The sequence below is a fragment of the Monocercomonoides exilis genome (assembly GCF_001643675.1).
Source record: "Monocercomonoides exilis strain PA203 chromosome Unknown scaffold12-1864167, whole genome shotgun sequence".
Lineage (NCBI taxonomy): Eukaryota > Preaxostyla > Oxymonadida > Polymastigidae > Monocercomonoides > Monocercomonoides exilis.
In genome coordinates this window covers 1,073,938-1,100,122 of record NW_027150557.1, presented here as the reverse complement: position 1 = coordinate 1,100,122, position 26,185 = coordinate 1,073,938, and the positions used below count along the sequence as shown (strand labels likewise).

General features: G+C 37.3%; 6 protein-coding genes across 6 annotated transcripts; 1 reads left to right on the top strand and 5 right to left on the bottom strand.

Annotated features, from left to right (window-relative positions):
• The first annotated feature begins 3,710 nt into the window (after positions 1-3,710).
• MONOS_17317 (uncharacterized protein) lies at positions 3,711-5,498 on the top strand. Its single transcript, XM_067870227.1, has 4 exons — positions 3,711-3,772; positions 3,910-3,937; positions 4,005-4,498; positions 4,574-5,498. Exons 1-4 carry the CDS (start codon positions 3,770-3,772, stop codon positions 5,339-5,341), a joined length of 1,293 nt encoding a protein of 430 aa, XP_067731252.1. The 5' UTR covers positions 3,711-3,769; the 3' UTR covers positions 5,342-5,498.
• Positions 5,499-8,318: 2,820 nt separating this feature from the next.
• On the bottom strand, positions 8,319-8,810 carry MONOS_5827 (putative NEDD8 precursor). The gene is made up of 3 exons (XM_067876008.1): positions 8,761-8,810; positions 8,653-8,700; positions 8,319-8,601 (listed from the first exon to the last, which is right to left on the bottom strand). Exons 1-3 carry the CDS (start codon positions 8,776-8,778, stop codon positions 8,434-8,436), a joined length of 234 nt encoding a protein of 77 aa, XP_067731251.1. The 5' UTR covers positions 8,779-8,810; the 3' UTR covers positions 8,319-8,433.
• A 54-nt stretch (positions 8,811-8,864) lies between these two features.
• MONOS_17316 (uncharacterized protein) lies at positions 8,865-19,740 on the bottom strand (the record flags this gene model as incomplete). Its single annotated transcript, XM_067870226.1, has 2 exons — positions 8,865-19,586; positions 19,680-19,740. 2 exons carry the CDS (start codon positions 19,738-19,740, stop codon positions 8,995-8,997), a joined length of 10,653 nt encoding a protein of 3,550 aa, XP_067731250.1. The 3' UTR covers positions 8,865-8,994.
• A 324-nt stretch (positions 19,741-20,064) lies between these two features.
• MONOS_5828 (Small nuclear ribonucleoprotein family protein D2) lies at positions 20,065-20,614 on the bottom strand (the record flags this gene model as incomplete). Its single annotated transcript, XM_067876009.1, has 4 exons — positions 20,065-20,171; positions 20,252-20,369; positions 20,431-20,502; positions 20,558-20,614. 4 exons carry the CDS (start codon positions 20,612-20,614, stop codon positions 20,065-20,067), a joined length of 354 nt encoding a protein of 117 aa, XP_067731249.1.
• An 8-nt stretch (positions 20,615-20,622) lies between these two features.
• MONOS_5829 (Cell division control protein 45) lies at positions 20,623-24,282 on the bottom strand (the record flags this gene model as incomplete). Its single annotated transcript, XM_067876010.1, has 7 exons — positions 20,623-21,700; positions 21,793-22,076; positions 22,205-22,298; positions 22,405-23,381; positions 23,459-23,743; positions 23,799-24,044; positions 24,151-24,282. The coding sequence occupies 7 exons, from the start codon at positions 24,280-24,282 to the stop codon at positions 20,752-20,754; spliced, it is 2,967 nt and encodes a 988-aa protein (XP_067731248.1). The 3' UTR covers positions 20,623-20,751.
• Positions 24,283-24,388: 106 nt separating this feature from the next.
• MONOS_5830 (uncharacterized protein) lies at positions 24,389-25,878 on the bottom strand. The gene is made up of 3 exons (XM_067876012.1): positions 25,835-25,878; positions 25,627-25,761; positions 24,389-25,571 (listed from the first exon to the last, which is right to left on the bottom strand). Exons 1-3 carry the CDS (start codon positions 25,842-25,844, stop codon positions 24,634-24,636), a joined length of 1,083 nt encoding a protein of 360 aa, XP_067731247.1. The 5' UTR covers positions 25,845-25,878; the 3' UTR covers positions 24,389-24,633.
• Between the last annotated feature and the right edge of the window lie 307 nt (positions 25,879-26,185).

Here is a 26,185-nt window from a genome sequence, read left to right as displayed (position 1 = left end):
AAAATTCTCATATTGCAACACTCAATGAAACTGCTGTCCGTTGCTGATGTTGGCTGTTATGAAATTAGAATCCATTCAACATTTCTTCATTTTCTTCTTCTGCTTCTTCTTCATCTTTTTTCTCTCTTCAAATGTTTTCCTCAAATGATATACCCACTCAAAAATTTCATGAAAGAAACGCATATGCACGCATTCATTCATCGTCTCCAACAGCCTCTCGTCTGTCTTTCGAACAGTTTTGTGCTTTTTTAGTTTCCTTTCTTGCTTTTCCAAGTTTCATATGACTTCAGAAAATTGAAGAAGAGAAATCAAAACCCCGTGAACGAAAAGCGGATTTGTGAGATGAAAATGAATTTGAAGAAATATGATATTTTCTTTTGGTGAATGGCTGATGTATTGTATCTTCTCAGCGACAAAAGATCACTTTCTCTTTCTATCATTCTTTCTGTTACTCCTCCAAATGTGCCTTGTTTAATAATCACTTTGAAAATAAAATGTACACAAGGCATGAAAACGAAGAAATAAAATTCTCAAAACTGGTTGAAAAAACATTCAATTTACAGGCTTTTGTTTTCTTAATCATACTTAACGAATCTGTTTCCAAAAATTAATGAAAGTTGTTGCAGCATTCACAGTCTATGAAACAGATCCATTCAAAAGTGGATGAAAGAATAGCTCACAATTGAAATGAATCCTCTTCCCTTGATGATGATGGAAGTGAGAAGGTGAGAAGGACAAAATAATAATAATAATAATAATAATAAAATAAAATAAAATAAAATAAAATAAAATAAAATAAAATAAAATAAAATAAAATAAAATAAAATAAAATAAAATAAAATAAAATAAAATAAAATAAAATAAAATAAAATAAAATAAAATAAAATAAAATAAAATAAAATAAAATAAAATAAAATAAAATAAAAATAAAATAAAATAAAATAAAATAAAATAAAATAAAATAAAATAAAATAAAATAAAATAAAATAAAATAAAATAAAATAAAATAAAATAAAATAAAATAAAATATAATAAAATAAAATTAAATAAATAATTATGTTTTTCATCTACGTTGATTGATGAGTTGCTAAATTATTGGGAAAAAAGGAATATTTCGAGGAAAATGATAATTTCTCTGTGAAAAAGATGGAGAATGAGATATTTGCATTTGAGTGACTACAGATAAATGAAATGTTAAGGCGTAAAAATGAAGATGTTGCTGAAATGATTAAATACACAATGAAGAATGAAGAAGACAATGAAGAAGAAGATGCAAATGGCATCTAATATACACCATCTGCCCTCTACTTTGAATGCCCCACAAACAAAAGTGATCTTATTGTTTCCACAAGGAAAACAGTTGTGCAATATTAGCATGTTGATGAATCACTTAATAGAAACTCAATGAAGAAAAAGAAAGAGTTTCATTCAATGTTCCATGAAGTAACCTGTCTTTCTTTTTTGGTTGGACTGATGAATCATTGGTGGATTTCTTTTCTTTTCCATGTTACTTCCTTAATCGGTTGCCACCATCCCTTGTTTCATTCATCTGGGCTTTGGCACAGATCATGAATATTTTCCAAAAATCACCTTCAAAAACGATATTTCATCAACAATGCCAAAAAAGAATGGATTTTGTTTAAGCACACCCAATTCTATCTCATTCTGCATTCCAAAAAAGGAAGAAGACGAATTCGAAAAAATAGCCAAAAAAGGCTGTTGGAAGCAAAAGAAGAAGAAGAAGATGATGATGATGATGGCTTTTAATATCCTGCTGCCTTCTTCTCTTCTCTTCTCCGCCTCCGGAATGACGAAGCAGACCGGAGTGTGCTCCAGTTGATGAAGGCGAAGAAGACAAAGGCTCTGAACGAAGAGACTACTTCTGTGCTACCCCTGGACACAAGAAGCTTTTTGAGGCAGGCTTTCGTATCAGGCAACAGCTCCACCTACGACACATACACAACATCCATATTCTGATCAGAAAGATCAACCAGTCGCGAAAGCTCGCCGTTCTCGAGCAATGGGAAAAGATGGAATAGGGTTTCTTCAAAAGTTGAGATGAAATTAGAAGATGAAGAAGCGATGCTAATTTTGAATGAATTATCGTTCTGGTCGAACATCAGATGTATTAAATGAGAGGCATATGAAAAGTTCATTTCAAAAATGGAGAATGTGGTAATTGCTGTTATCTGCTCATTCTGTTGATTCAAACAAAAATCCCGCAGAAGCCATGATGTATCAGATAGATTCCATAAAATGTTTGTCATTCTATCCTCGATATCTGGAGTTTGCAAAGCTCCAATTCCAGATGAAAGAAACTTTCACAAGCTTAATGCGAGTTTTCTTGCCTGCCTTTACTTCCCTTTCGTAAAAATATTCATTTTCATCTTCTGTATAAAACATCATTGCTCAAGCAAGATTCTTCATTTCCATTTCTTCTCTCAAATAATCTCGATGGTGATGCAGAATATGAAGAAATTCAATCGGAAGAAGAAGAAGTTGTTGTTATTGTGTGAAACATTGTAGATACATAAGAAGAAGAAGAAGACTACGACAATGAATTGAATGAAATAATTGGAGGTTTGGAATTGCGAAGAAAAATGACAATAAATGCAACAGAAAAGTTTTCTAAATTAATCTCCATCAAGCTTCCTCTTTTTTAATCATGAATATTCTTCTATAAAACTAGATCCTACAAATTCCTCGCTCATTCAACTCAATCCTCTCCTTTCCATAAAAAACTGGGGTCATGTGATTTTCCATCTTTTCTGTTTCTTTTTCATTCGTAACACAACTTTTTCACTTCTCTTCTTTCATTCAAATCATCTTTCCTCAAAAATAACTTTTTGCCAGAAAACCAGAGATCAAATTCACTGTTATATCTTTTATTCCATCAATCTTTGTATTTTTTGCCTTTTTCTTCCCTTCTTTTCTTCTTTTTCTTCAAAGCTATCCAATCCCTCGCTTTTTGACGGCCTGCATCAGAAAATCAATAGAAAAAATTCTAAAAAAATATAAAAACATAGCAAACCTTCAAAACAAATTTATCGATCATTTTTCAATAATTTTTTTGTGTCTGCAATGTCCGTTTTCTCCAATAATACTGAATCAAATCCAATATTTTTCTTTATTAATTCGATTTCAACAGACATTCAAGCAGAATTGATGTTCATCCATTCTTCACCAAAATGGATTAATTTCCACATTTCTACAAAAAGTGAAATCCAATTCTTCTTTTCAAACTCTTCCACAGTATCTCAAGGAGTTACAAGTTTCATTAAGATTGAACAGGCTCAAATACCTTCGAATGCCTGCCACATGAACGGTTGCCTCACATGCTTTCTTTCCAAACACAAAATACTGCTCTGAATGATTAAAGACTTCCGCATTTGTATAATTTATCAAATTGCTGACTTTGAGAAGACGATAGATGGAAATATCTTGAAAATAAATAGAACATTATAAAGTGTAACTATTAATTTGTTTGAATTCAATAATGAAATCGTTGTGTTACCTTGGCCACCTAATTTCAAAAATTATCAGATGGAATTTCAAAATCAATGCATTGCCAAAATTGTCTTCTGCAACCTCATGAAATAATATCTCTACTTCCGTAGTTAATATTTATTCACACATTTCTCATTTTGCCAATCGATTTTTCAGTTCAAATACTACAATTCGATCAGAACATCCATAACAACAAACCAACAAAGAAATAAAACGTTTCTTTTCTTTATAGAACCTTCTCAAAGTGCTTGTATACAGAAATATGGCGTGAATTCATAGATTTTTGTGATTATTTTGTGATTTTTTATTCGTTTGTTTTCTTCTATCCAAATATATGAACTTTCAATGTGAATGGCAAAAATGTTGCTGTTTTCTGCCTGCAATGCTTTTTCAAAAACATAGGAGACAGTCAACACAAAAAAGTTCACAGGTTTGCAGATATGGTTATGTTTGAATTCTTATTTATTGCTATTTTTTCTATTATTTTTTTATTAAAGAATTGTTTTCTGACCTTGAACGCTGTAATAAGGAAGAACAGAAACAGAAAATCCTTGAAATGAATGAAGCAATGGAAGAGATGGATGAAAAGGAATTCAAATCTGTCTTCACGACAGAGCTATTCGACAAAATATGCAGAATGATTGAAGAAAGGAAAATATATTTGAAAGATTCAATTTTGATGTTGAAACATGTTGGATATTTCAATGTGCTGAAATGTGCATGTATTAATTGTTTTGAAAATTCTTCCTTGAAGAAAAAGGTTGGGGAGATAATTATTGAAGAAGAACACAAAAAAGAAGAAAAGAATGAAAAAATATTTGTTGATCTTTGTAAATGCTATATTTCACTAAGTTACAACATCCCACCAGAATTGCGTTCAATCTGCGTGCTATGTCTCCTGAAAGCTGCGTTGAATAAAGAGGAAAGCGAAGAAGTTCAAAAAGAAGTGGAAATGGCTTTGCTGGCTTTGAGCAACATTGGTATATGGAAAGTTTGATTAATTTATTCCTTGATTTATTAAGTTGCTTTGTTTGGCTCATTGAATAATTTGCAAATTGAAAAATAGGAAATTGAAAGAAAACAATATTTGAATGAAATTACAGAGATTGTCAGGAATCATCAGAAACACCGAAATCTCACTCATCTTGCATATCTATCGGCTTGGCGATTTTTCATAAACCGATTTTTCTTCAATGAAGATTTGGAAAGTGTAATTGAGAATGAGCTACATTTTGCGAGAGAGGCGACAAGAGAACTAGAAGATCTGATGAAATGTGTGGATTGGAAGAAGAAAGAAGAGGAAATGAGCAGAGAAGAAACGAAATATGTAAATATATCAGAGAGATGGATCCAAAAACTTAATCCTTACATTGAATCATGCAGATTGAGAAGTAAAGAATATGCTAAGCTCATCAGGAGCATTGTTCAAGTGTTTCGAGTAGCAAAGGATAATCACAGGGAAATTCGCAATCAGTGCATTTATTCATTGAGAAATGCAGCGATAAGCAGAGCATTGAAAATTGATGGCTTGCTGGAGAATGAAGCAGTTGGTGTAATTTTGGAAGAGATTCAGCAGCCAACGTTGAACGACAAAGCAACTTGTGAATGCTTGTCATTTTTTATTGCGATTTCATGGCGATTGGAAGAAGGGGAGGAAGATGAAGCTGACGAGGCGAAAAGAAAGGCAACCAAAAGGAAAGCGTTTGATAAGATAGAAGAAGAAGGATACGAAGATATCACCACAAGCTTTCATGAATTGATGCCATATTTTTCGAGCATTACGGAAAATGACATTCCATCAGAAGGCTCATCTGTATTATTTGTGCATTTGTAAAGCGAATGTTCTTTTCGACTCCATTCCTTCTGTCAGGCTCTCAGAAAAGCGAAAAAAAAAAAAAAAACGGAATGAGACAGAATGAAAATAGGGTTTTAGAAGAGGAAGATGGCAGCAAACGAACGAACGAACAAACAAACAAACGAACAAACAAAAAGGAAAATTAGAGGAGAATAGAGAAGAGAGAAGAGAGAAGAGAGAAGAGAAAGAGATTTTGTTCTGAAGCAACATTTTTTTACTATCACGAAGCATATTCAACCAAAATTATGGATTCTTCGTTCAATTTAGTCGGTCTTCTCATTAACATCGTATGCTTCTGCTTCAACCTCACTCACACTCACACAATCCTTCACATTCACTTTCACTTACGCAACATCAACAACATTTTACCAGCCAACTCATCTTCTTTTTCTTTTTCTTTTTCTTTTTCTTTTTCTTTTCTTCTTCTTCTTTTTCTTTTCCGTTTGTTTGCTGCATCGCACTTTCCATTACATTCTCACAAATTTCAGTGTGTTTTGAAGAACCCTTCGAAACTTCACTTTTGGATACGGTATCACAATTCATCGTTTTTGTATTCACCTTCTTCACCTTCATCTTCTCCTTCTTCTCCTTCTTCTCCTTCTTCTCCTTCTTCTCCTTCTTCTCCTTCTTCTCCTTCTTCTCCTTCTTCTCCTTCTTCTCCTTCTTCTCCTTCTTCTCCTTCTTCTCCTTCTTCTCCTTCTTCTCCTTCTTCTCCTTCTTCTCCTTCTTCTCCTTCTTCTCCTTCTTCTCCTTCTTCTCCTTCTTCTCCTTCTTCTCCTTCTTCTTCACAATCTTCACCTAATTCATCTTTCTTTATGTCCACTTTTTCAATTATTTCAACAAGAGTGACAACTCATTTCTCGCATAAAGTGATATTCTGTTCCTTTCGGGAAATGCAGACAAAAGCGAGCGAAAGAGCATTGAAACAAGATTTATATGAATTTCACATACAAACAAAAATTAATGAAATAAAAAATAGAGAAAAGATGGAAGAAGAGGAAGGGAAAGCTGATTTCTACCTGTAAAGCCTAATGCATTCCATTTAAAAGCTACTTGCTTCAGAGTCAAAACGACTGCACTTTTGAAGAGCATTTTTTCTTTTTGCATGTTATTCCAGCTCAAACCAGTTGACAAGGCAAGGAATGCGAAGAAGCAACTCATAATTCCATCTTCAGCTGAACAGACAGGAAAACGTTGTGGAAATTCATCTTTAAACAAAGATTTCTCTGCTTCAACATCATTTCATATAATTGAGCGCTAATTGCAGAAGAAACACAGTCACTTCAATTGATGTTGACAATGTTCATGTTTATGTTTGGACACACCAAATGCCTGGCTGGCAGTGCTATAAATGTTGGTAAAACTTCTTTTACAGAGTCTTCTTCTGAAAACACTGCAGACTCCTTTTCGTTTGGTTCGACTTCACCTTCAGACATGCCAATAAGGATGGTTCTATCATTTCCACTGCCTCATCATCATCATCATCATCATAATCTTCTCCTTCTTCTTTCCTTCTTCTCAATTGTCCTTGCGAACGAATGGAAACCATGTTTCCCATGTCTTCTACAACATCATCAAATCATTTCCAACATACTTTCCATCTTCCAATGCACATTTGTACATCACTCACACAATTCGTCAGTTCCAGAACCACCAGCAGCTTCAGCAGACATCAAACTCTTTCTTTTACTGAGGCCAATGAATCATTCAATGCAATGATTAGATATTTGAATTGAAAAATTGATCAAAAAAAATCTGATGGCTATTCTTCAAGTTTTCTTCGAATTATGTACAAAAGCGTTCAATCTGAAAATATTATACTCTACATAATTTACAACTAAAAATTTCATATTTTAACGCAAATCATAAATGGAATGAATGCAATTATTACACAAAAGAATATTATTGTTTCACAATATAAAACAATATTCAGATAATACAGTGGATGATTTAACAAGTTAATACAAAACTTCTATCCTAGTCGGGGTGGAAACCCGAGCCAGGGAGGAAACCCGAGCCAGTGATCTTTTTTCGAATATTTTTCATTTTTTTCATTGATGAACAATTTTAAAAAAACGAAATAATTTCACATTATAATACATGTGAATATGCTGGTATGCATGTGGTTTTCGTGTTTCTTTGTTGAATGTATCTATGGAAAAAAAATTATTTTTGATCAAAAAATTTTTTCAGTGAAAATTTTTACTAATTTTGAAGAAGAAAAAATTTCACATTTTGTCATCATTTTTGTATATTACACACACATACAATTCATTTACGCGTGTTTTCAATTTTCTTCAGTGGCTGTGTGAAAATTCGAATTTATTACACAGAAAATTTTTTATTTCTCATTCAGCCACTGAAGAAAATTGAAAACACGCGTAAATGAATTGTATGTGTGTGTAATATACAAAAATGATGACAAAATGTGAAATTTTTTCTTCTTCAAAATTAGTAAAAATTTTCACTGAAAAAATTTTTTGATCAAAAATAATTTTTTTTCCATAGATACATTCAACAAAGAAACACGAAAACCACATGCATACCAGCATATTCACATGTATTATAATGTGAAATTATTTCGTTTTTTTAAAATTGTTCATCAATGAAAAAAATGAAAAATATTCGAAAAAAGATCACTGGCTCGGGTTTCCTCCCTGGCTCGGGTTTCCACCCCGACTACCGACAAGTCACGATGGTGTAGTTGGTTATCACATATGCTTCACACGCATGAGGTCTCCGGTTCGATCCCGGATCGTGACATTTTTTCGTGTTTTTAATGAAATAAGTTGGATTTTTATTTATCAAGATATTATAATGAGAGTATTATGTGATGATAAAAGTTTTGTAAGCATATTGATTTACGTATCTTATTTTCTTTAAAAGTTCATTTCCCAATTAAATGACTGAAAATTGACACTTTTGTGCAGATTCTAAAAAAAGGAAAGCATGAAAATATTAAAAATGAATGCTATTTTCACAACTTTAGCAAATTATTTGAAAAAGGAGTTAAAAAAAATTAAAAGTAAAAAATTCGTGCCCCAATGAAATGCTCCGCGAAATTAAATAATTTAAAATCCACCTCTCAATGCCAAAACGAGATGGACAACGCTTCCTGCTGAAACATTTTGTTCTTGAAAGCTTTTTTCATCTTGCATTGGACGTCCATTGAATAACAATCTTTGCTGAACTGGGGCAATTCCAATTTTCTCTTCAATCTTTCCCTTAAGCAAGAAAACCTGTAAAATTCGAAATATATTGCTACAACAAAAAATTAGTTGGATACAAACTTTATCAGTTGCGCCCATATCAAATTCAAGTTCTCGGCCTGTAAGAGACTGTAATATCATTTAAAACACATTGTTAAGAAGATTTTCATGAATAAATCAACAGTATACTTTGACTTTAATAAGCATTATAGCTTAACGATTGCAATAGATCAATTAATGCGTATAACTCAATTTTTAAGACCCATATCTTAAATTAGATGTTGACGTTTGTATTTCCAAAATATTTAACTTCAATTTTCGAAACATTATGAATGAAAAATATATATTTATCACGAAATATTACTGAAGTGAGGTGAAGTGAACAAATTCAAATTTATAATTAAAATTTTTAAATTATTATTTTTAAGTATTTATCTTATTTGCAATATTTATCCAATTCATAACTTCCTCGAAGACTTTCGAGTTGGAGACAGAAAGACCCTGTGCAAATTCTGCTTTGGAGCCATGCAAAAATCTGTTCAAAGCTTTTTCAGCTTCTTTTGCCGCAAAGCAGAATCGAGTTTGAGTATTTTCCATGCATCTTGAAGAGTAAAAAAGTGGAGTTGCAAAATTAACAGGAAAAGCGAGTTTTTGAACAGCAAAGAAAAGTTTCTTTGCGAAATTTCCAGCATCTGCCAAGACAGAGAGTCCCCTGCGAAGCTCTTTCAAAAAGAGGTTGTAAGTGTAAGTGCGTGATTGCTCTGCTTTATCAAAAGAAACATTTGACTTTGCTTTGTCTGTTGACTCAAAGTTAGGCTCAATTCCGTCATCTTCCTCATCTACGAAGCTGCTTTCCTCGTTTTCGCTGTCTGAGATGTTTTCCTCCTCACTTTCTTCCTCTGAGACATCCACATCTTCATCCTCTTCATCTTCTTTCTCTATTTCTAATTGCATCTGCACACTCTGTGAGGTTGGCTTTTCATCTCTCCCCACAGTTTTAACCTGATTTTTGATCAAGTGATACTTCGGAGACATGGTCTTGTTGATGCTCTGCTGCACCCTCAGCAGGGCTGCCTTGCTGACACAGTCAAGAATCATCGCAACAACCAAAATCAGCCGGCGCGGGTTGTTTGGCCGCCTTATACGCAGCTGCGACGCTTTCCTCAGCGGATTCAAAAAAACTCCCGAGGCTTCGGCCTCAGTCGGCAGCTCTTCCAGATCAACCTCTTTCTCTTTGGCCTTGTTCAGAGCCGCGCCTTGCATTTCTGTGTCTGTCAGGAGCTGCTCGGAGCTGCCTGTCTCGCTCATCACACACACCCACTCGACCATCGCATCACACCACCCAAACAGATTCTGCGCGTCCCACAGCGGCATCACAATCCACGACGCATTCTGCAGCACGCTGCACAGCAGGACTGCCAGCTCCTCCATTATGTGTGTAGGCACCAGCCACCCCATCCTCGCTGTTTCCTGAGTGGAGTCGCGCAGAGCGACGCTTTGCTCAGTAACAACACTGCATGGATACATCAGAGACAAGCAGTGGCGAGGGATATGATCAAACACGACCAGCTTGTCAGTGGACATCTCATTGGAGTGCGTGTGGAGTGGATGCAGCAAGTGCGTTGAGTACGGGCCGAGCGAAAAAGTGTGGAACAGCCGCTCATCGCGAAGCACTGCCATGAGATAGTCGATGGCCCAGTTGCACGAGTGGTGCTCCTCCATCCCTTCGATTGCAAACACCTGGTCGAGCTCAGCCGATTCTCCTCCTTTAAGCACAGCCTGCTGGCGGTCTCTGCGCAGCTCCCGCGAATACTGCACTGCTCCTCTCTCGACGATCACGTTGTCAAACACAAAGGGAAGCACACGCGATGAGACGTACCCGCGTATTGTGGCTGGGCGCAGGATGTCTGAGAAGAATGGATGCGTCACAGTGGTGCACACACTGAACGCACGAGAAAACAGCCGAGCAACTCGAATGCTGACAGCTCGAGGAGTTGTAAACCATTGTTTTTTCGGTGGCTGTGAAGAACTTTCTGCTTTTTCATCAAATGGGTTGAGAACAAGGCTGTTTTTAAATGACTCCAGCACAAAATGGAGTGGGGTTACTTGTGTGCGCTTGAAATGAAGCTGTGAGCCAGTTGAGACTGTTGGAATAACCCCATCATTCAGCTCGTCTTTGCCACGGCCGAGATTCTGATAGTCCACAACCTGGAAGTAAGGTGCTGTGAACTTCGGGAGCGTCATCCACAAAGGAGCAGAGATCAGATCACAGAACACGTCAAAGTGCTGCAAGGAAACCCCACCAAATGGATTGACACCGTCTGACTGGCCGAACCCTTGCAGAGAAAGTGTAGCAGCGGACAGAGGCAGCCCCAACGCAGCAGCAGCTTTCTGTGCCCTGTCGAGTGCTGCATAGTACATCCGCTTCTTTTCCTTCGAGGCATTCGGGCCAGGCCTCATCTGGAGCAGTGTCTTGGGCTGGCGGATGCTGATTGTGCGGAGTATTTGGCTCAGTCTGAAGCAGATCGAAAGAGAAGATAGAGAAAGACTCCTCAGAAACGGGCACTGGTGGGAAAGTGACATGCACAGCACTGAAAGAAGTCCAGTGTGTGACAGATGCACAAGGAACGACGACAAGCCAAACAGCACTGAAGGTGGAAGAGTAAAAGGCAAGTTCTTCGCAGCTTGCAAAACAGTCTTCTCAAATGACTGCTTTTTCTGTGATGGCCTCTCCTCATTTTTTTGCTGGTCTTGCTCGTTTTGCTCGTTTTGCTCATCTTGCTGGTTTTTCTGTGCTTCTTTCTCTTCTTTCTTTTCTCTTTCTCTTCTGGCTATTTCTTCAGCACTGATGCGCTGTTGCTCTTCTGCCCAGTGAATAAACGGCAGAAGCGCATCTCTCAGCCACTGGTGGACGATTGGCACAAGAACACTAATGTCATACACTTTCTCAAATATCTCCGTCTTTGGTAGTGTGTCTGCAGCAAATACAGGAGTTAATTCCTTTTCTTTTCTGTTCTTTTTGCTTTGAGTCTTATTTGCACCTGAAAGAATCAATTCATTGTGGTTTCTGTGTTTAATATCAATTTTTCTTGAATCTTCAACTTCGTCCTCTTTTCCCTTTTTGTCTTCTCCACACACAGAATACAAAAGAACCTCTGCTCTTGTGTCTCCAGTTGTTCGGAGTGCGGACTGCTGGTTCAGCCAAACCAGCGTCTGGTCAGTGAGAGACAAGCGCTGAGGAGAGAGAAGCGAAAGGATCGATGGGATTGTGGTGGAGATGGAGAAGGGCTTTATTGTGTTGCTTGTGGTCTCAGTGCGTTTCTCATCGTATTCATTGTATGAATTTGAAGAATAAGATGAATAGCCAGATTGCTGATAACGGTGCTGATGCCTCTCTTTCGCTTCCATCTGCCGGCGAGCAAATGAATCTTCCAGCACTTCATTAAGGAACGATGGCACCTTCAATTTCTGGAAATGCTCCCATCTGAGAACAGATGAGTATACAGACACTGGACTCATTGAGCTTGAAGCAGATATCTCTGAAGATGATGATTGTGGTTCAACTGACTTCCAACTCTGCTGATGTGCTTGAGAGCCAAACTTTGTTTGACTGTTTGCTTTCAATTCATCAAGGAATCTCCCTTCAAACACAGAAGCAGCACCGATTTTGATCCAGACAATAAAACGATCCAGCAATGCTGCACTGATTTTGTTCCAGTTTTGCTCGCTTGAGTTGTGCAGCCAGCGATAAAGCAGAGTGCGACTGCGTTCTCTCTCAACATCCTCTTTCGACTGACTATCTGTTTTCTCTGCACCTTCTCTGTCGTTCTCTTCTGCTCCTGTTTGATATTCATTGAATGTCTGTGAAGCATCTTCACTCAAACTGCCTGCCAGCTTTAATGCTGCACTCTTCCTTTGCTGGGTGTTTTGAAGCATCCACATCACATCCATTGCCACAAAGCCAGGGACAGAAGACACATATGATCTGAGGAGGCTCAAGATGTTTTGTGAAAGAGAAGACAAAGAGGCATCACAGAACGAGCTCATTGACTCTGCAAACATAAGCTGTGCTTTGAGAAGCGAAGATGCAGAAATACGGGGCTGATATGAAGAGCGATAGAGCGAGTAATACAAAAGAAGAGAACCATAGGAAAGCACAGAGCCTTTTGAAAGAAGTGAAGCATGTGACAATTGCATCAGTTCTACAAGGGCAGATGATGGCTGTGAGGAAGATAAAAGAGATGATAGATATGTGGAGAGCAGATTGGATGCAGGAAACAGTGAAGGATATGACAGACAGAATATATTTTCTATTTTGGCCGAAAGTGAAGTTTGTGTGGAATCATACAAAGCAGAATCCATAAAGATAGAACTGAATGGAAGGTGAGATGCAGCTGAGGATGAGGAAGAAGAAGGATCAGAAATTCCATAAAGAAGATCGAGAAGAGGGAAGTATTCTTCATGAATTGCTGAGAGAAACGCTTGGATCTGCCGATGTGGTTCGTATCTCTCAGGATATGTGCTGGAATAGGAATTTGAGAAACTCGGAGTGTTAAACCCGAAAGAGAGAGAGGAGACTGTTGAGTGAAGTGATGATGTGAAGGAAACAAGAGATTCAATTGACTTGGCAGCGTTCGACGAAATGACATTTGTGTCTGACGAAGTGAGGCAAAGAAGCCAGGAAAGGGTTGCACCTGAGAAAAGAGACGCACTCCGAATGAGAGACAGAATGGAGTTCCGCTTCTCTTTGGACAGCTGCGCTTTTGAGCTCTTCCGCTCGGATTCATTCATTGCAAGCAGTATTTTCATGTGCAGCTCCCAGGTTGTCTTGAGAAAAGATAAGAGAAACGGAAGAAGAGAAGAAAGAAGGGAACTGAATGAAGTAGAAAATTCGGGGCTCCATTTGAATAAAGAGGAGAAATTCGAAGAATCTTTTATAGACAGAAGCCAGATACAAACAACTAAAACAAGGCTATTTAATAGATTTGCCAGGCATTCCACATAATCATCTTCATCAACAAGCATTACTTTCTCTTTGTTTTCTTCGCCTTTTTCACCATCTTTTCTAGGCGACTCAGGTGATCTGTTCTGTGAAAGAATCCAACAGCCAACTATGCAACCAACCACCACATTTGCAGCTTCCCCTTCTGACAGCGATATTTCTGGCTGTGATAACTGCACTTCCTCTGTTTTTTTGCTGTGCTTTGCTTTTGCTTTTGCCTTTGCTTTTGATTTTGATTTTGATTTAGTTGATGAATCAGTGTCTGAACTTGAGTCCGAGCCAGAATCTGAGTTTGAACTTGAATCTGATTCAGATTCAGAGTTTGACTCTTCGGATTTCTGCGTCATTTTTTGCTGAGTTGGCTTGTATTTCAAAAGTTTCTGAATTGAATCAGTCACTTTGCTCTGTTGCTTTTCTATAAAAGACAATAAATTCTTAGTTTTCTTTATTTTCAGTCCGTAAATAGATTTGACTTTTGAATGCTTTTTCTTCACTGTGTGCTCGTAATCATCAATAGGATATGTCTGAATGATTGATGCATCAATCCCCACAACCGCACTGATAATACTCTCAATGTTGTGCATGTGCTGCATTGATGGAGTGACTGAAGCTGTTTCCTTTTTCTTCTTTTTGCTGGATGAAGATGTGCTGTGCTTCAACGATTTGATGAGAGACAATGCAAACTTGTAGAATTTCTTTGGAGCAGGAAGGTCAGCTTGCTGTTCAAGAGATGATGATGATGATGCAAGAGATGCACTTTCAAAATATGGAATCAGTCCAGAAACAAACTCCTTTGTTGGGTTTATAATGGGCAATGCACGATTGAGATCACCGCTCAGCATTCCCTTTTCATTTAACTGCAAAATAGCAACTGAGATCTGGTGAGATAATTGCCCATTGGCACATAAATTGCCAACAGATGGCTTCATTTTTTTGGTTAATGCTTCACTTTCTTTTGTTTGCGATTCACTTGCTTCCTCATCTTCTTCACTGCTGCTTTCATCAGAAGATTCTTCTTCATCACTCTCGCTCTCTATGTCTTCATCGCCTTCTTGTTTTGGATTAATTTCATGTTGTTGACGCTTTTCGACATCTTTAATAAGTTTGATTAGCTGTGCCTTTGTTGTAATCTTACTTAAGTCATCTTCTGATAGGCTTAAATAATTTTGCTCTGTCAATTTTGACAGAATAAACAAAGCATCACTAACGCTTAACGTGTCACTTTTGAGGAATGAATGAACAAGCTTGACAAAGCTCAATTTCAGATTTTCAGCATGAATGAACGAAGAATACTGCTCAGGATTCAAAGAAAGCAAATCGATTGAAGAACAAGCCACGCTATCCGAAACAGCTCTTCTAATTACCTTCACCAACGATTGATTGCTATTCTCCTCAGGAATGTCAGACAGTTGCGATATCATTATGTCAAATGAATGTTTTATAGATGATTTGATTGAGTTGTCTTCTGTCTCTTCTGCATTGTTTGTTTCAAACAGCATCGTTTCTTTTATCAGAATTCCCATCCAACGTCTGAATGCCTCCATCCACACATCCAGCTGCAGAATTGTCATTCCACAACAGCCGTTTTTGCAGATCATCTGCTGTTCTTCAGACAACATCCCGTCAAACACACTCCACCCTTCCCGATACAGAGCATCGTCTTGCCCAATATGATCCCGTTCCTTGAGCGCATGGAACAAAAGCGATGACGAAGACGATTGAGTTGCAGTTGATGTAGCAGAGTCAGATAATCTTTGGCTTTCATCTGCATCAGCAGATAATCTGCCTTCTGAAGACAACCAAGAATAAAAGATTCCAGTGATCAAACGATGGAGACAGGAAGAGAAGAGCTCCAAAGTTGAGGAGATAAGAGATATCTCCTCCGCTACAAGAGTCTTTTCCTGTTGCCCCTGTTCTACAGCTGCCTTTTGTGCATCTGAGACAGTTAGGTATGTTCGAGTTGTCAAGTCCAACGCATTCAGAAGAGCAGGTAATACAATCGAAGACTTGTCAACACAAAATGCTGATTTTCTTCCTTTTTTCTTGCTTTCAGTTGGTAATTTACTGAGATCTTTCTTAAGACGCGTCAGAAACTTTTCACATGTCATCTTCACAACACTTGCTGATTCCATAAACGATGAATGCCTTTCTTCAAATTCTTTTTGGTATCTTTGTTGCTCCAAGCTTGTGTCTTGATCCCTTTCATCATCTCCACCATCATTATCTTTATCTTTATCTTCCTTCTCTGTTTTCTTTGAATGTTTTGATTTGCGCTTCTTTTCCTTCTTCTCTTTTGACCCCACCTTTCGTTTTTTAGTTTCATCCTCAGCATCTTTTGCTCGCTTTTCCATCCACTCACCAATCATCGTGTTGACTCCCTCTGCCATCACAACCCCGCGAAATGCGTGAGTCAGCCCACCTTTCTTTGATTCATCAATCGAAGGCTGAAGATACAACAGCGAATAAACACTGTCACAAACTTCCTGCATTGTTAACTCGTCCTCAGAATTCTGTTTCTCTTCTGAGGAATTGACTTTCACCGAATGGACACTGAAAATCTGCCCTTTCTTCAACTTTGCCATAAGTGAAAGATGCCAATGAAGCCAGACAATTATTTGTACAACAGAATGAGGAATGTTTGAAGGAAGCAATGATTCAATCATGTCTTTTGAAGATAAATCAGAATTAGCAAAAGAGGAATCGTCTGTAATGCTATCAAAAGCCTCTTCATCTTCATTGTCTTCCTTAAGTTCTCCAATTTTTCTCTTTTTGGGTGCCATTTCTTCATCCATATCGCTCTCAGATGAATCTTCTTTCTCCAAAATCTCAATTTGCGCTGATTTCGGCTTTCCACTCAAAGACATATCAACATACGGTGTTTTGCTCTTTGAAGCCTTTTTAGTCGCCTTCTTATTCTTTTTCTGCTTTGCCTTGCTCATCGCATATAGCGTCGTAACCAGCAGCTGTTCAAGTGTCTCCCATTCATTTGTCGCCCACCCGCGGGCGATCCAATACAGCGCACAAACTCTGCACAGATGAGCCATCACTGCCTCTTCCGAAGCAGTCAGCACATCGTCCACTGGCAGCTGCTCAGGAGGCGTCAGCTGGCTGGCTCTGTTGGAGCTGACAATCACAGCAATGACGACTCTGGGATTCAGCACAGAACATAGAAAAGATGGAAGTAAGGCCAACGATGGATAAACTGGGGCATCATATTTTGAATCTTGACTTGATTCGTTTTTCATCAGTTGAATTGAGTCAACTAAAGACTCGGTGGAGCATTCAGAGAGAGATTTTGACAACTTCTGTGCTAATTTCTGTGCATCTCTGACAGTCTGTGCGAAAAGGATGCTGTTTTGAATCGTGCTCACCAGCACTCCGCACATAAATATCACATTTTCTCCTCTGTGCTGGATAATTGACTCATTCTTTGCCATTTCAAACTGAACTGGATTGGAGCACAATGACAAAAACTGCAGAAGTGGGATAGATGAACGAATGAAGAGGCCGCTTGTTCGAATAACCGAAAAGGCGATGCTGTGAGTGATAACAGCAAGAGACTTCAAAGAACTGACAGACTTATCAACATCTGAAGTCTTGTTTCTCCAGTCGCTTAACATGTCCACCCACCGCAGCACTGTCAGAAGAGGCCCCACTCTTCGAATCTGTGAAATTGCATATTGGAAGTCTACTTTCCAAGGAACATGAAACTGTAGCTGTGTCTTCGCGCGGGCAAGCTGCTTTTCTGAAAGCGACAATATCGAATTTTCAGAAATTAAGCTGCCAGCCTTCAATGCAAGTGAATCATTAGAGATATTTCTTCCATCTGAAGGAAGTTGCTCGCTTTGTTCATTTAGAACAATCCACTCAAGGAGATTATTCCGAAGCACCGGCGTCGATCCGAAAAACTGAAGCGCCCAGCAGAGCACAGAGCTCATACTACCGCTTACTGTCCCCAACGGCTTGTCGCTCAGCTGCAGCGGGACAGACTTAGATTTGATCCACGTTCCGCTCCGCTTTGCCAGAATGTCTCTTTGCTGCAAGGAGGCATAATCACCATAGGAAGTGTTCACAGATGAGCGAAATGTCTGAAACAAGGGTGTCTGGAAAAGAGTGTTGAAAAACGTATGGGACGATGCTGTGATTGCCGTCGGCATGCAAAAGCGATATAAAGTTAGGATACGCGAACACATAACAGTCAGCCAGTTTTTTGTGATGTATGAGCTGACTGAAATAGAAGTTCCGCCTTCGATAATGCCCTTTCGAGCCTTCTCCAGCTGCTTAAGGAACATATCTTCTTTTGGTACACAGTGTTCAACAATTGACTCAATGTGTATGATATCCTCTTCAGATGAGCTCTTTGTCATATTCTTGCCTGTGCTCTGCTGTTGCTGATGGGCTTGTAGTCTTTCTTTGCGCCATTCACTGAGGATCTGAAGGAAGCGCAGCACAAGAGTCAGCATTGATGCACAGGCATATGGCGTCCCTTCGATAATGTTGGATCTGATGGCAGAAAGAGGAACAGCAGGGAAATTTAACCCTGCGAATATCTTTGGTCCGTGGTGGTGCAAAAGCGCTGATGAAGATGAAGTGGAGGCAGAGGTGGAAGCAGATGAAGAGAGCATAATCGTCTCTGCCATTGAATGCTCAGAAGATAATGCAATGTTTGGAGCAGCTGCAAATGAAGTCCAAAATGAATGAGATGGTTCTGAAGTGCGAATATGAGGAAGAATGCCTTTGGCATCTTCTTTTTCTGTGTCCGATATCATTTCTCTCAAATCAATATCTTCACTTCCTGTGTTGTCTTCATCATCATCTTCTTCTTCTTCGTCTTCGCCGTCATCATCATCATTTTCTTCTTCTTCTTGTTTGATTTCATTTCTAATTTCTTTCAGTTTTCGCGTCTGCATGGCATCTGTAATTGCTTCATTGGCATCTGAGTCTATTCCCATCATCCACATCAGCAAAAGCGTGTCTCTGCTCCACTTTCTGCCCTTTGCCATCTGATTTTGACTTCGCCTCTCTCTTTCGAGAGCGTCAACTTGCCTTCCTTTCTCCATTCCATCTTTCACAGCTGCTAACATTCTTTCAATTGCAGTCCAACCAGCAAGGGCACTCAGACCATTCGACGCCTTCCTCGTCAGAGAAGCCCAAGATGTGAATGCGCTCAATTGCGGAGAAAGCAGAAGAGCACCCAAAGATGGAAGATGAGTAACAACGGAGGTGAGAAGAGTAGACATAACTGCATTTTTGTGTACTGGAAGCAACTGGCAGACTTTGAAAAGGCGGCTGTCTCTTAGCTTGGAGATTGAAGGATCGCGCACGGAACGTGAGATGATTGGATCAACAACTGAAACAGTCTCAACTCCATCGTTTGTTGTGGTTCTTGTAAATCTTTCCGCGTGAAGAAGAGTCCACACAATTTGGCAAACAAGCTTCAAATATGAATCAAGATCCTGTGCATTATCAGAAATCCTTCCGTCAAGATTGTCAAACATTGGGTAAAATAAACTATCATGAAGCATAAGAAGTTGTAGGCTTTGAGAAATAGGTGATGTGAAAGGAGTATCTACAGGAATAATAAATGTCGAATATGAAGTTGTATTTTCTTCATCTTGCTTTTCAGCAAATACAGAAGCTTCGCTATCTAGATAATACTTAAAAAGAAGTGAGTTCATTAACTTTAGTGTGTTTCTACTCCAGTTTCTCATTCCTTTGAAGAATAAAGTTGTTGAACGATTTAATATCATTGTTCGAATAGCAAGAGCTTTCCGTGAGGCTGAAACGCAATGAAAAAACGCAAGAACACCGTCCCTTAACAGATACATCGATGATTGCTTGTTTGCTTTTTCAATTATCTTTTCCCATGCTTGAGGATAAATTCTAATTAATCCAGATATATCTGTCGCATGTTTTTCGGACTGTGCCGCAACGGTCGCAAGAATGCACATTGCCATTGTTGAGTAGAGATCATTTAAAGTTCTTTTCTCTTTTTGTGGAAGTTGAGAACCAGCTACGACAGAAAACAAGTGAACATAAAAAGAATCAAGCAGTTCTGAATCTGATAAATCTTCTGAATCTTGTAATCTCCCCTCTGCAATAGTACATTTTTTTATGCAAAAGTGCAACAGAGAAGAATAGTCATTGACATCAACAGAATCGACCATTTCAGTTTTTTCCTTTGTTAAAAATTTCCAATGTTCAAAAATGGATCTCATGACTGAAATTACTGTGAAAAATGGCTCATTTTCTGCTTCTTCCACCAGAACCGGTTTTGTGACTAGATTCTGAAATGCCGATATTATAACCGACGATTTCATTTTTCTTAGAAATGAAATTGTAGTATGGTTAAAGATCGTAACTCAAGAAAAACATAGTCAAGCGTTGATACTCAAAATAAATATGATATATATACTCAATTATAAAAAAGTAGAAGTGTTTTAATTTTTGAATTATTCACAAAATTAAATTTTGAAATGAATTAACTTAATTTACGCCTTTGGATTTCGAACAATTAGAATAATTGAATCTCCTCTCACGAAAAGTTTCATAATAACTCTTTCTCTATTTACAGGAAGTCCACGTTTTGCTCCTTTACCTGTAAACAATTATTTTTTTTAAAATTAGATTGATATAGAAGTTTCATCATAATTCCGAAGATATAAAAAATAAAAATACCTTTTTTAGGAAATTCAGTCCAAAATTCTTTAACATTTTCCATAACAAGATTCATATGACGGTCGAAAGCCCGAACAACTCCAAGTAATTTTCGGTTGCTTCTCAAATTGACCAAAACCTTAAAAATGTAGAAATTATTAACATAAATATTCATAGTTACTTAAAAATGCAAAAAGTACCTGACAATGTTCTTTTACACTGTGATAAAGAAGTGAAAGTGGTCCTTTTGTAAAATCATCTTTCTTCTCTTCCTAATTTATAAAAGGGAACAATTACTAAAAAAAGAAATACAGTTTTAAAAATAACCTCTTCTACTCCGGTTGATGCTGTTGGAGCACGTTTTAATGAGACAGAAGTCGCCATTCTCTTTGATCAAAATTGAGATCTCCCATTTTTTTCGCCGAAGAACGTGAAATGATAATTTGCACAAATCAAAATAGAATTGTGAAATGATGCGATATGGAAATAAATAGAAATGTCATAAAAAAAGGGAATTTCAATCAAGCGTTTTCTCCTTCCATCTGAGTTAAATCATTATCATCTTGAAACGTCTCTTCGTCTTCTTCATTCACTTCTTCCTCTTCCCCATCCTCAACAACAAATCCATAATTCTCTGCTTCTTCCCTTTCAATTTCCTCGTCTTCTGCTTCTTCGTCATCTTCTTCATCAAATTTTGGCTTCTTTCCATTTTCCATTGCGTTTAAATCATCATCTTCTTCATCGTCCTCTTCTTCCAATTCATCTTCATTATCTTCGTCTTCTTCATTATCTGAATCGCTTTCCTTGCGCGAAATCCTTTCTCTATCTGGTTTTTTCTTCTTAAATTCTTCTGTTTCTTCATCGAGTTCTTCATCTTCATCATCGTCATCTTCTTCTTCCTCCTCTTCATCTTTTCCAACCTCAATCATTTCAACTGGTTTTTTACTTTTTTCTTTCATTCTCTCTTTCATTCTTTGTTCCTCCTTCATCTGCCACATTTCTCTTTCCATCATTGCTTCTTCCTCATTAACAGCCCTTAAAAGACTGCTCAATACACCTCCTCCTCGTGACATGCTCAGAGAAAAAGGCTCTTCCTCCTCTTCTTCTTCATCGTCAAAGCCATATTCATCATCGTCTTCTTCTTGCTCTCCATTTGCTTCCTTGTTCATTTCATCAAAGAAAAACCCTGACAATTTTGATTTCCCTTTCTTCTTCTTCTTCTTCTTCGATGCAGCCATCATCATTTCCTCTGTGTCCTTCATGTTTCTGCCAGCATCCAGCACATCCATTTCTCCTTGTGACATCCGATACGCCAGCGCCTGCTTCCTTTCCCAGTCGATCTTCTGCAGCGCTTCCATGAAAAGAGCCGCTCTCCTCGTGTCAATCAGAATGCTTTCCCCATCAAATCCACAGGATTCACCAGATGTACGCGAAACTTGCTTGCTGTGCTCATATGCAGCTGAGAAAGGACTGTAAAATTTATAAAATTTTAATGTTTGGTTAAAAAAAACAACATTTGGAAATAAGAAGAGATTATTATTATTTAAATAGCATTTTCATACTTTCTGCAATGCATGTTCATTGAAGGAGGGCAATGACCCACGATAAGAACATGAGAAGCCAACGAAGGATGAGGGATAGAAAGCAGCAAAGGCCGAGGCTTAAATCTGTCCATTGCTTGCGAGTTGCTACCAGTATTTTTCTGTTTGGGCTTGAACTGATCAAAAGCTAACAGCAAAAACCGTGTCAAACACGAAAGAGGGAAAGGATGCTGCAAAAGAGGCAGCTGAGCTATTCCGTATTTTTGATGGATGACTGCTTGCCTGATGGATGTTGAAATGACACGCTGAAGATTTTGTGTTTTTTATTTTTTTTATTGAAGCATGCAAAAAGAAGGAATAATAAAGAAAGAGAAAGAGAAAGTTTCATTTGATTATATAATCATGTTTAAAACATAATTCTTTATTAACACACTCTACTTCTGATGATATTTGTGCCTGCATTTATAACAGCCTTTTGAGTTTCAATGAACAGTTTAATACCTTCCATAAGCATCTGATATCCATCACTGACAATTAAACAAAGAATATATTCAAAAAAATAAGAATTGTGCATTATGACAGTGAAAAATTAAAATTCATCATTATTTTTATAAATTCTTCATTTTATCACACTTTGACAGAGCATTTAACGCCAACCAGAAGCAGAAAGACCATTCCTTCCATTCTGTTATTCCATCACCAACTCCTTCAGCCGAAGCTCCATTGTCTTCACTTTGCTGTGAGGAAGAAGAAGAAGATGAAGCAGACGCAGAAGCCGATGCTGATGCTGCTTCTCTCCTTGAAAATGGCATTGGCTTTACAGAAGAAGCAGTCGCAGAGCCAGATTGTGACGATCCTAATCCAAGCATCGCTTTTCTTCTCCCTGCGCCTTCGATCTCCCAGCCTCTTGACAGTATTGCCTCCAAGGCGCATGCAACATCCACAGCACTGACATCATTGTGACCAATCTGCTTCATAACAGCAGTCATTGTCATATCTGTCTTCACCCTTCCTCTCAAAATTCTCTGCTCTTTCGTAAATCCTCCATATGTTTTCTCATTTTGCGCCTCTTTTCTTTTCCACGAAGCTGTATCAGATGTAACCATCTCCACAAAAAATCCTCTCAATGCTTCTTGTGATTCAATAGTCATTTCTTCAAATGGAGCATTGGCCTCTCTTATTGGTACACCCATCATTGCAAGCAACTCTTTGATGTTATCAGCGCCACTGTCCAGCCACAAGCCGAGCTTTGCCACAAAGAATGGGGTGATGGATATTGACTGTGCAAGTGTTGTGTGACGGTAGCAGAGAAGCGGATAGTCGGGTACAGGAACAACAGTTGCTGTCAAAGTTGACTCAACAGCCAGGATTGAAGTAGCTGCTCCAACGGTGTTCTGCATCTGAGGGTTGAGTCGGAAGATATCAGGAAGAAGTGTCTCAAAACTCTGTTTGTATTCATCTTCTTCAATGAATTCATTCATCCATAATGCCGAAAGTCCTACAAGTGCTGCCCATAATGATTGGTTACTGCTCCGATTAATTTTTGATGCAACACTAAAAAGCATAAACGAAGAAGAGCAAGCAATGTAACTGAGTTCATCATAGACTTTCTGAATAGAAATGTTTAGTACAAGTTCGAAAAAATAATGTTTATAAATAAAATGAAATAAATGCATTTCAGATTAACCTTTCGTTCTTCTAAAATATCTTCTTGTGTAATCACAGGTTCGTTCTTTTTCCTCTTTTTCTTTCTCTTTCTGCCAATCTCTTCCATCCCTTCCATATTCATAATATCATCTCTTACTGAATCCTCTTCAGCCTCATCATCATTCTCTTCAAAATCATCACCTTCCTCTTCTTCTTCTCTTAACCGTTCTTCCTCAACTTCAGCTCTTGTTTTTGTTCCTTCTGGAACAGGCTCCTCAAATCTTTGTATTTCCAGAAGTCCAGAACCATCATCAATAAGAATAACCTAGATATTGGAAAACATCAGATTCAAACATTTAAAAATTTTAAAATGATCGTACGGATTCGTTTGTGGGCACTGCATTTTCGAGGTTATATGGTCGATGGTTATCAAGAACAAAAAATACAACATTTGACACATCATTTGGAACAAGAGAATTAAGATCAATTTGAGCTCCACAATTTATCAAAAAGAAATAATGAGCTTCCGCTTGAGTAGCCAATCGGGATTTCAAGGTTGATACTAACGAATTGTTGCTGCAGACTGGAATTAAAGTATAAAGAACCTGCTCTGCTTGAAGCAATGCCTATCGTTTTTAAAACGATTAAGATGTAATCAAAAAAATAAAATGAAGAAAACAATTAAAATTTAATATTATTTGATGATTATTATAAATGAAAAAAATTAAATACCGTAATTATTGAGCTCGTGCAAACAGAGTCAACGTCATTTGCGCTAATCAAAAGTATTCGATTATTTTCTTTTGATGCTTGTAATATTCGTTGATAAACAAGTTCAATAAAATCTTGAACTTGAATTATCATTGAAAATTAATTCAAGTCTTTGATCAGACAAAAATAAAATAATACACTTAAAAACTTTTTCTATTTCCATCTTTTCTTTGCTATGAACTCAGTTAAAGCTTTTAAATGAATAATTTAATAATCTTTATTATAAAAGCAAACAAAAACATATCATTAACAAAAACGAAAAACATTTTAATGAAGTGAAAAAGAGAAAAAGAACAAATATTCAGAATTATTTAAATGCAAAATTGACGAAAAAAGCCGACAAAATAATTGCATTTAACTAAATGGTGCGCGTCATTGAATTTCTTTCTTTTTAAAACGAAATCCTTTAAACTTGAGTCAAGAAATGAAAAAGTTACGTGCTCATTACTTTCCTGATCGAGTTGTGACTCTACTTTTTCTCTCAATCTGTGTGCTAGAACGCCTTTGTTGCTTGCTTTTCGCTTTTGGCTTGATTACAGAATTTTCAGTTGAATCTGATTTTTCTTCACTTTCTTCTTTGTCTTCTTTGTCTTCTTTGTCTTCTTTGTCTTCTTTTTCATTATTTTTAACATCCTCATTTTCAATTCTCAACCGTTTCTGATTCTTTGTTGTTGTCCTTCTCTTTCTAGCGGGCAGATCACTTCTTTCATCCTCATTTGCCTGTTCAATTTCTTTTCTTGTTCTTTTTCGCGCTTTCGTTGCTAATTCTGGAGCAGTGTCCATTTTTTCACTCTTCTCATTTGATTCATCATCTTCTTTCTCGTCTTGCTTATGCGAATCAATCTCATTTTCTTTCATTTCTGCTTTGCTTTCTTCGCGCTTTGATTTTGTTGATCTTTCATTTGATTTCTTTAATTCTGCTTGTGCTTTGAGTTCCGCCCTTGTATCATTTATGGTGTGGCGAGCTTGTTTTAATGAAGTGTCGTTGAAGTGAGAAGAATAAAGTGCAGCAGGTGTGGTTTTGCTTCTTGTTCTCTTTCGTTGCTTAATTGGAGATATTCCATCGTCAATTTCTGTGCTGCTTTTGAAAGTGTGTGATGAAGAATTTGTAAATGAAGTGAATTTTGAAGATAGAGCAGTTGCAAGTTTACGCAATGAATCAAGATCTCTGGATTCTTTTTCTTCAAGCATGGTAGAAACATTATATACAGGTGGAAGAGAAGGCCGATGCCTTCGAGGTTGTTCCTCTTGATCCTCAGTTTCCTTCATAATTTCTTTGTCCAATTCTTCTTCAATTTCTTCTATCTCAGAGAGTTGACTACGTTCTGCCGACTTTGAATAGCTATTAGATATTATTGCAACTTCTGACTCATCTTCATGTTCTGCTTATTTGACAAAAACGAATTGAATTTTTTTATTCTTCAAACAATTACACACCATGAACTTCTGTTGATGAATCAAGAACGTACTGTGGTTCCTTATTGTCGATTTCTGTATTTGATTCTGCAACAGCTTCATCATTAGACTTTTCATTCGAGTTGATATTTGTAATCTGTTGGGTTTGAGGATTTTCTTCTCAAAAATTTTTTCAAATAAGATATGAAAGATAAATCGTGAAAAATGAAAATAAGATAAAACATCATACCTTGTTCCATTACGTTTTAGATTTTAGTTTCGATATTAAATTGTAAATAAGAATTCAAATGAAAAAATCGAAATAAAAAAAAATTAATAATGGCGTTTCATAGTAGTGAATTCTTTTTCTTTGTTTTAAGAAAGAAGTTTGTGGTTATGAAGAGAAAAAATAAACAAAATTGTTGTATTATTGAATAAATAAATTTTTACATGATTTATTAAAGATCTGCAACATGAAGGAATTTTTATCTCCAATTGCCTAATGAAACTTAAAAGATAATAATAACAAATTCAAATAAAAACATCCGCAATAATATCATCAATAAACAATTCACAAAACAGTTTTAAGATTTGAACAAGT

What these genes read in the sequence shown, in the direction of transcription:
- MONOS_5827 (XM_067876008.1), bottom strand. An exon ending in ATATGGGCGCAACTGATAAA is followed by an intron (nt 8,602 to 8,652) that starts GTTTGTATCCAA and finishes CGAATTTTACAG; the next exon opens with GTTTTCTTGCTTAAGGGAAA.
- MONOS_5830 (XM_067876012.1), bottom strand. An exon ending in TTCATCAACAGAAGTTCATG is followed by an intron (nt 25,572 to 25,626) that starts GTGTGTAATTGT and finishes TCAAATAAGCAG; the next exon opens with AACATGAAGATGAGTCAGAA.
- MONOS_17317 (XM_067870227.1), top strand. An exon ending in CAACACAAAAAAGTTCACAG is followed by an intron (nt 3,938 to 4,004) that starts GTTTGCAGATAT and finishes TTTTTATTAAAG; the next exon opens with AATTGTTTTCTGACCTTGAA. An exon ending in GCAACATTGGTATATGGAAA is followed by an intron (nt 4,499 to 4,573) that starts GTTTGATTAATT and finishes ATTGAAAAATAG; the next exon opens with GAAATTGAAAGAAAACAATA.